Below are 9276 nucleotides of genomic sequence, written 5' to 3' on the forward strand. Positions count from 1 at the left end.
TCTAAACTCCACTTTCCTCCGCAGCGCGTCTCTGGATAAGACACCGCTCCGTCTCGCGCCAGGATCGCCGCTCCACCACAGCGTCATCGCCTGGACGTCGACTGGGAATCGCCGATCCCCAAGCAGCGGCCGCACACAACGAGAGGCTGCGGTCACTCACGGCGGCCGGAGCACGGCACCGTGAGTGACCGCGGGACGGCGGTGGTGGTGGTGATGCGGTGGGGTGATTGTTTTCTCGGCACAATGGGGAACCGACGGTGACTTTGCGCGCCACTAATTGTGGGCGCGCCACTCGAGTCACCGCGACGGCATTCCTCCTCGCCGGGCGTGCCGCGCCACGGCCTCCACACGGGTCGTCGGGGGCGCGGGGGGGGGGACTGCGCACCCCCAGTAATTGGTTCCACATTCCCATGGCAGGGGAAAGTCTATTTATAGGATGACCACTATTGACTTCTCCACAAAGTGGTACTCGTATTATCGACCCTGGAAGGATGATGGACCGAGTCAACCCCCAATCAGGATTTGAACTCGCAACCCGCTGAGCCGCGTGGCCGGATCGGCTCGGAGACACCGGCACAGCCATGGACGGGGCGGGGGGGGAGGGGGGACAGCGCCGGCGCTCCGTACCTGCGCCATCGCCTCCCGCAGGCGGCCGATCTCGGCGCGACCTCTCTTCACGTCGCCGTCCTCCTCGTCGCCGTCGTTAGCGCCACTCGCTCTCGGCTCCCGCGCCTCCTCCGTCTGCGTGTGGGCGCTGCGGAGCGCCGGCGCCCCGTCCGGGGTGGCGCTCCTCTCCCGGCCCGGCCGGCCGCCCTTCAGCAGCTGCCTCGGTGCCGGCGTGGGCAGGGGGCTCTCCCGTCCCGCGCCGCGACCTTCTCCCGGCGTCCGGCCTCCCCGGGCGGCGGCGAGGTCGGAGCGCTCGCGCCGGGAGAGCGCGGCCACCGTGGCGCGAGCCTCCCGGCACTCCTGCTCCGCCGCCAGCAGCGACTCGCTCAGCTGCGTCTGGATCTCCAGCAGCTGCTCCAGCTCCACGCCCGCCAGCACTCCCGAGCCGGGCGACTGGCACAGCAGCCTGCGGCGGCGGCAGGCACGCGCACACGGACAAAGAGCCCCTGTGTAGCCTCAACAGACTGTCGGGGCAAGTGCTGCCGGAGAGTAGAACCTACGAAGGCCGGCACGGCACACGAGGGGGTGGGTGGCCGGCACCACGCCCGACCACCTTTGTCTCCCCAGTCGCGATGTTTGCACACCGCACCAGGTAATTATTTACCTAGGGCAGTAATGTTCGGAGGGGGGGCCACTTTTGCTGAAAAAAGTCATCATCAGTGTGAGGGCTGAAACCATTGGGGGTTTGACAGCAGCACGATGACAGTGATGATGATGATGCTGCTGGGGTGGTGTTTTCACTCTTTGTGCATTGTCAGGGGCCGCGCTAAAGGCCACGAGGGGCCGCCAGTGGCCCGTGGGGCCTTGCAATTAAGAACGACGCCCTAGGGGAAGCCCAGGATCGGTTCAGATAATCGTCACGGGTGTTGGCCGTGATCGGGAATCAACTCGGGTCCTTGGGGTTCGCAATACAGCACGCTAACCGCTGCGCCACCAATCCCCTCCCCCGCACACGCTCAGCCACGCCGCATCAGCTGGCAGCAGGCGGCACCGCGAGCGAGGGGGGGGGGACACGCGGGCGTGACCGCTCCGTGGCGCGGCCTCGCACGCCGCACGCCGCTCTCCAATGTGGAAACTACAGCTCCATGGGCAGGAAACAAAAACATTTCCACGGAGATTGAACAAATATCCCCACTCCCTGCGGACTGCACTGCGGATACCAACTCGCTGCACACACGCAGTGACACACACAGTGACACACACAGTGACACACTCAAGGACAAACACTCAGAGCCGCGCACACACTCAGAGCCGCGCACACACACAGACAAACACCTGCACCTCCGATTAGCACGGTTCAACGTAAAGAAAAAGACCGCCCGTGTAGCCTGAACAGACTGTTGGGGCAAGTGCTGTCAGCGAGCACCTATGAAGGCCGGCACGGCACACGAGGGGAGTGGGGTGGCCAGCACACACACACAGTGACACACGCACACTCAGTGACACACGCACACGCAGGAATGACAGTGGCAGGCACGGCTACCGCACCACTCCGCATGGCTGCGCAAGAACGCGTGAGCAGATCGCGCAAATTCCTGCGCTATCAGCGCCGGTGACAGCCTCACCGCACCACCTCCACGCCGCCTATGGGGGCGGGGGGGACACCCCCCCCACCCCCACAGCGTGCGCTGTGGGGCGTTGCCTCGTCACGGCATGCGCCGCAGCGGGGGGCGCGGCTCGTGCACGTCTGTGCGTGTGTGGGGGGGGGGCTGCCTTACGCGCTGCTGCCGCTGTCCGTGCGCGCCCCCCGCGAGGCCGCATCGTCCCCGGGGCCCCCCAACGGCGACCTCGCGTCGTCCGCCGCGGCGGCGCCGGCGCGACGTCGTCCCCCGGGTCGCTCCCGGGCCGAGCCGGCCCACGGCACCGCCGCCCCTCCCCCTCCTCCCCTGGGCACCACGTCGCTGGCGCTGCTCCTCGCGCTGACCGAGTCGAGGCTCTCGGGGGGGTGGGGGGACCCCGGGAACCCCCCCCAGGTCTCGTCTGACCGCTCCTCCTCCTCCTCGTCCTCCTCCTCCCCGTGCTCTCCCGGCCAGGGCCCGCCGGCCGCGCCGGCGCGGTCCAGCAGGCGGCGCAGGCGCGCGTTCTCCCGCGCCAGGCGCGCCACGCGCTCTCCCTGCTGGCACAGCGCGCTGACCAGCGCCGCCCGCTCCACGCACAGGCGCTCCTTCTCCTGCCGAAGCATCGACGTCGTCGTCGTCGTTATAATCATCGGCAACGTCATAATCGCCGTCATCAACATCCGTCAAAATCATCATTATAATCAACATCAGCATCATCTTCATCATCATTCCACTTGTTTAAACAGGAGAGTCTCACTCCGAGTCTCCCCCTACACAGCAGGGTTCTCGATGCAATTTGAAATGATTTCGTACCGTACGTAGCCAACCGTGCTAAAATGAGTTTTAATATTATTTTATTTTAAAGAATGGCATGTGCAAAATAGTGCACAACGTCTGTTATGTGGAGGGAGGAATATGAAGAGGCCATTTGTCTGCTTACGATGGGTGGTGATGATGGTGGTGATGGATGGTGGTGATGATGGTGGTGATGGATGGTGTTGATGGTGGTGACGGTGGGTGGTGACTGTGGGTGGTGACGGTGGGTGATGCGTGGAGATGGAAGGGGGAGACAGGGAGAGCGATAAGGAGAGATGGAGAGGAGACGGAGAGAGTGGGACACGGAGACACAGTGAGAGAGGACAGACAGGAAAGAGAGAGATGGAGCAGGAGAGAGATGCAGAGGGAGAAAGAGGGGCAGAGAGGGAGGGAGGGGGGGGGACATCTAAAGAGGAGAGAGAGAGAAGGGACGGGGGGACAACAGGGAGAGAGCGACGGGGAATGGAGAAGGGAAAAGGGAGGCAGAGAGGCAGACATGGAGAGAGGTCATAATGATAGATGGACAGAGAGAGGGGGAGGGCACAGGGAGGGAGAACAGCGAGAGACAGTGAGCAGAGGGAAGGAGTGTAGGGACGTGTGAAGGGAGGACAGGACATGATTGTGCACGGCCGCAGCAATGCCAGATCCGCTGCGCGGTTCGTGCGGCGCCCGTGAGGGAGCTCACGGGGGGGTCGCGCCACCGCGCCCCCGGAGGAGACTCCCACCCGGCTCACCTGGCTCACCCGGCTCACCTGGCTCAGCTGCCGGAGCTCCTCCTCGCGCTCCGCCCGCACCGCCAGGCCGGCCGCGGCGCCGCCGCCGGGCGCGCCCCCTCGCTCGGCCGTGCCGATGGACCTCCCGACGGCGCTCCAGAGCGAGTCGTCCGGGGCCGCCGGGTCGGGGCCGGCGGTCGAGGGCGCCTTGCGGCACGGCCTCACGTCGCCCACGCTCACGCTGCGCAGACTCTCCATGGAGCTGCTGTCGGTGCTGTGCGGCGCTCCGCCGCCCGGCTCCGTCTCCTGCAGGCGGCGCCGCAGCGTCCGGTTCTCCGCGTCGACGCGCCGCAGCTCCAGCTGCAGCTGGCGCTTCTGCTCGGCGAGCCGAGCGCAGGCCTCCTCCTTGTCCCGCACCTTCTGCGCGAACGTGGCCTCCAGGGCCTCCACCCTCTCGCCGCCGCCGTCTTCGTCGTCGCTCCCGTCGTCGTCGCCGCGACTCCACGACCCGTCGCTGCCCCGGGTCCTCCTCCTCCTCCGCCGCCCCCCATTCCTCCTCTCGCCGTCCTCTTCCTCCTCCTCCTCCTCGTCCTCTACCTCCTCCTCGTCGTCCATTCGGTCCGCCAACGACCCCGGCTCGTTCCGGCTGCCGGCGCGCCCTATCTTCCCCCCGAAGGCCACGGGGAACTGCTTGGCGCGCGCGTCCTCGAGCGCCGAGCGCAAGTTATCGATCTCGTCGTCCTTGGCGTTGGACACCTCGAGCAGCTCCTTCACCTTCTCCTCCAGCGCCGCCCACTCGGCGATCTGGCTCTCCGAGCGCGACTTGCTCAAGCGGTTCTCGCGCAGGAAGCCACCGCTGCCGCCGCTGGTGCCACTGGTGCCGCTGGTGCCGGTGCCGGTGCCGCCGCCGCCGCCGCCGCCGCCCCTCGCGACTACCGCCGCGGCGGTTCCCGCGGCCGGGCGGTGAAAGCGCGCGCGGGTGTGCTTCCCCTCCGCGATCCCTCCGCCGCCGCCGCCGCCGCCGCCGCCGCCCTGGGGCGGGCGCTTGAGGATTCCCAGGCGCAGGCGGTCGACCTTGGACCGGGCCGGCCGGGGCGGCGGTGGCGACAGCGACTCTTTGGAGTTGAGAGTCCCGCTGCGCTTGGACACCGGGCTCGGAGCTGTGGACAACACAAGGAAGGAAAATCAAGCATGAGCATGGGGTCTTGTAGACGGTCTCCACGTGTTGGGCAACCCTTTGGTGTTGTCCACCGGTGACTCCCCCACCCCGAACCCCCCCCCCCCCCCATTCTCCCCTACCCCTCCCCTCCCAGCCGCAGGTGTCCCCAGCCGTGACCTCCAAACTCTGCGACGCCGTCTCTGGGTCTCCGCTCCGTAGCCAAGTTTCGTCTCTCGTTTCTCATCAGCTGCCCTCTTGACGCGTGCGGGCCCATTTCCCCAATTCCTCTCGACTGGTTCAGCTTAAGCAGCAGCAGCCGCAACAATTTCAACCCCCCCCCCCTCCCAGTTCTTCTCCGAAAGTCTTCGTTCCTGAACCGGTGTCTTTGATGTTTCTTTACCGGGAAAGTCCCTGCGAGCGACACAACTTGACAGGAGAGTTGTGTTCACGTTGGATCACATTGTACGCGAGTAGCCGTGCCTCCCCCCCCTCCCCCCGCCGCACAGATGGACGCACAGCGGACGCGGGAAGAACGTAGGAGACATCCCCAGCGGCGCCTCGCCTCCTCCTCCGCTAAAGCAGCAGCCGATAAGATTGCCTCGAGCATCCCGTGAGAATTCGGCAGTGGCGAGTACAAGCACGCATTCCCGCATCCATCTGTGTGGTGACGCGGTCTCTCAGCTCGCAGTCGTGGACGAACACTGCAGCGCGTTTCACGATGGTTTTTAAATATATAGTCGAATATTTTTTATCTGGGTAATTCCTTGGACATGGAACATGCAATGATTTGAAGCTTTCGTGACTGCAGGAATCCGTACTCTTTGGTTCTTTCGGTAAAGTCACATGGATATAAAAAAAAAAAAATCACGACGTCTCGGGCACAACACAAGCGTCCATCACCACCTGATGACCACCTGATGATGGACGCTTGTGTTGCGCCCGAAACGTCGTGATCTATTTTATTTTATACCTACGTGACTTTACCGACAGAACCAAAGATGCATGGAACATGTCGTATGCAAGGGCGTCTGGGTGATTCGTCCACTTCCGGCTGCCAGACGCGTCCTCTACGGCCCGGCGCCTCCCCGCACACCTCATTCCTACTCGCATTCCTGCCTGCTGTTCACTAACATACCTCACCGATAAGCGCCACATACACACACACACACAAGCATGTGCGTGCCAACTTGCATAGCTATGTGCCAACCAACGTGCATGGCTACGTAACGACACGCCTCGGTAGGGACTCACACAATACCCACTACTCACACCGCTGACGAGCTATTCACACACATATTCACTCATGTACCTATGTACTGACATACCTGAATAGTTACTCACACGCCTACCTACTGACACACCTGAATAACTAATCACACACCTAAATGATGACACACCTGGTTACCTATCTAACCTGCATACCTGCCTGCCCACTGACACACCTGTTCGTATATCTACACACCTGCCTGCCTGTCTGCCTGTCTGCCCGGGGCGAGTGGTGTCCGTGCTGGAATGAGCCACCTCCACCTCCTCCACCTCCACTCTGCTCATGTGGAGGATTCGCTTCGAGATGCCATTCACGAACTCGCAGCCCCTGCTGCGTCGCTGCGTCGTCTGCGGTGGAGCGGTGGCGCTACGGTTGGCGCGCCACGCTACGAAACACGGCGGACCGAGTTCGATTCCCGCTCACGGACAAAATCACCGACGAATATCCGTACCCGTTCTGGGCCTTCCCATAGGTTGACTCAACCCCAATAAGTTCCAGGTGCGGCGATTAAATATCGGCGCTGGAGAGACAAAGGCGGCACGGCGTGTAGCTGGCCACACCACACCCCTTCCTGGCGTCCAGGGCGTAAGAGGAGCTCGCCAACAAACTCGCGTTTTACCTGCTGGCTAGAGTTTAAGCCATAACGAAACTAAAACGCGCGCACACACAGGAACACACAGGAACACAGGAACACACAGGAACACACAGGAACACAGGAACAGAGGAACACACAGGAACACACAGGAAGACAGAGGGACAGACAGGAACACAGAGGGACACAGGGACACAGAGGGACACAGGAACACACGCTGCTGCTGCATCACGGGGAGAGGGGACGGGAGACCCCCGCGTCTACGCAGCCTGGTGGTCCTCGCTCCGAACCCCTCAGCCACCCACCTCACCCCCCCACCTCACCCCCCCACCTCACCCCCCCACCTCACCCCCCCCACCTCACCCCCCCACCTCACCCCCCCACCTCAGCCACCCACCTCACCCCTCCACCTCACCCACCCCCCGTATCTCGGGCCCCGTGGCCCACGGGACCAAACCGCGAGGAACGCTGGCACGGTTTAGCGAGAGCCCAGGGCCCCCCACGGGGGATACTTCCCAGAACGGGCTCGACTGGAAATTCCCGAATGCTGCTGGTGGTGATGGTGGTGGTGATGCTGGTGGTGGTGATGGTGGTGGTGGTGGTGATGGTGATGGTGATGCTGGTGATGATGGTGGTGGTGATGATTGTGCCGTCGTAACGGCATCTCCCCACGCTCTCCCCACGCTCTCCCCACGCTCACAGACGGCGGCAGCAGCAGCAGGCCGTGCTGTGTACCGAGATGAAGCTTTGATAGACGGATCGGTTGTCTGTCTCACCGCGTACAGATACACGTCGTAATCCGCGGGGGCCTGATGATTCTCGTCACTGCGCTACTCGGGGAATCCCAGGACCGATTTAGATAATCGTCATTGGTGTTGGTGGCCGTGAGCTTGAATCGAACTCGGGTCGCCGGGCTCACTCAGAAACTCACACACAGAGACACACACACAGACAACACTCACACGCACAGGGACACTCGGGACACTTGGGACACACACACATAGGGTCACACACACACACCCATAGGGTGACACACACACCCATAGGGTGACACACACACACACCCATAGGGTGACACACACACACACACCCATAGGGTGACACAAACACACAGGGTGACAAACGCACACATAGGGTGACACACACACACATAGGTCACTCGAACTCACCTCGCGCATGACTCCCGCTGGTCCCCATGGTCCCCCGCGAGCCGCTCAGCAGCAGTACGAGTGGCGGCTACCTCCTCCTCCTCCTCCTGTCGCTCCTCGCACGAGTCGCGCCACCCTCCCCTGCGAGCCAGCAGCCCGGCCTGGCTCCACGGAGCCACGAGACCATGGCCGTCTCACGCGCTCCCTGCCGTGCTCCCTCGCTCGCTCTCTCCGCGACGCGGAACGCGGCTCAGCGGGTTTAGCCTCAAGAGTGACTCCGTGTCTCCTCCTCCCCTTCCTCCTCCACCCTGCACCTCATCTACGTCCCTCCCATCGTCTCTCGGCTCCTCCTCCCTCCTCCGTCTCTCTCTCGACTCCTCTCCAGCCTGCACCTCCTCCCTCCTCCACCATCCCCGACGAGGCTGTCCCACGCGGTTGTGGCAGGGGACAAATCCAGACCTGGGGGACCCCCCCCCCCTATCGCCAAATTCCACTTCCCTCGCCCCCTTCTCAACAAAGTTCCACAGCCCCCCCCCCCTTCACGTGCACGCGCACCTGCTGGTCACGTGACGGGGCGGTGGGCGGGGCTTCCGCGCCAGGTGCGCGCCCGACACGAGGCCGGGACTCCTCCTCCTGCTGCTGCTGCTCCTCATGCTGCTCCTGATGCTGCTGATGATGATGGGGTTCTTCTTCTTCTGATGCTGCTGATGATGATGGGGGTTCTTCTGATGCTCCTGATGATGGGGTTCTTCTGATGCTGCTGCTGATGATGATGGGGTTCTTCTGATGCTGCTGCTGATGATGATGGGGTACTTCTTCTGATGCTGCTGCTGATGATGATGATAATGATGATGGGGTTCTTATGATGCTGCTGATGATGGGGGTTCTTCTTCTTCTGATGCTGCTGCTGATGATGATGGGGGTTCTTTTTCTTCTGATGCTGCTGCTCCTGATGATGGGGGTTCTTCTTCTTCTGATGCTGCTGCTGATGATGATGGGGTTCCTTCTGATGCTGCTGCTGCTGATGATGCTGCTGATGATGATGATGGGGGTTCTTCTTCTTTTGATGCTGCTGCTGATGATGGGGTCCTTCTTCTTCTGATGCTGCTCCTGATGATGATGGGGGTTCTTCTGATGCTCCTGATGATGGGGTTCTTCTGATGCTGCTGCTGCTGATGATGCTGCTGCTGATGATGATGGGGGTCCTTCTTCTTCTGATGCTGCTGATGATGATGGGGTTCTTCTTCTTCTGATGCTGCTCCTGATGATAATGGTGGTTCTTCTTCTGATGCTGCTGCTGATGAATCTGCTATTGCTGCTAACGCTGCTACGTCTAACACTCCTGCTGCTGCTGCT

At 62.5% G+C, this 9276-nt stretch overlaps 1 protein-coding gene across 4 annotated transcripts in view; it reads right to left on the reverse strand.

Moving 5' to 3' along the window:
• The window catches only part of LOC144719317 (uncharacterized), a 72256-nt gene that overhangs the window by 24412 nt on the left and 38568 nt on the right, over positions 1–9276 (reverse strand). For 3 of the 4 annotated variants that reach the window (XM_078595153.1, XM_078595152.1, XM_078595154.1), the window contains 3 exons: positions 3794–4914; positions 2385–2836; positions 628–1072 (listed from right to left, as the gene is read on the reverse strand). In XM_078595153.1, coding sequence (XP_078451279.1) covers positions 628–1072; positions 2385–2836; positions 3794–4914 — 2018 coding nt within the window. Of the gene's footprint in view, positions 1–627; positions 1073–2384; positions 2837–3793; positions 4915–7941; positions 8327–9276 lie in introns of those variants that run through there. The other variant, XM_078595155.1, reaches the window with a different exon arrangement.

Source organism: Lampetra planeri, chromosome 6, assembly GCF_965212315.1.
Source record: "Lampetra planeri chromosome 6, kcLamPlan1.2.h2, whole genome shotgun sequence".
Lineage (NCBI taxonomy): Eukaryota > Metazoa > Chordata > Hyperoartia > Petromyzontiformes > Petromyzontidae > Lampetra > Lampetra planeri.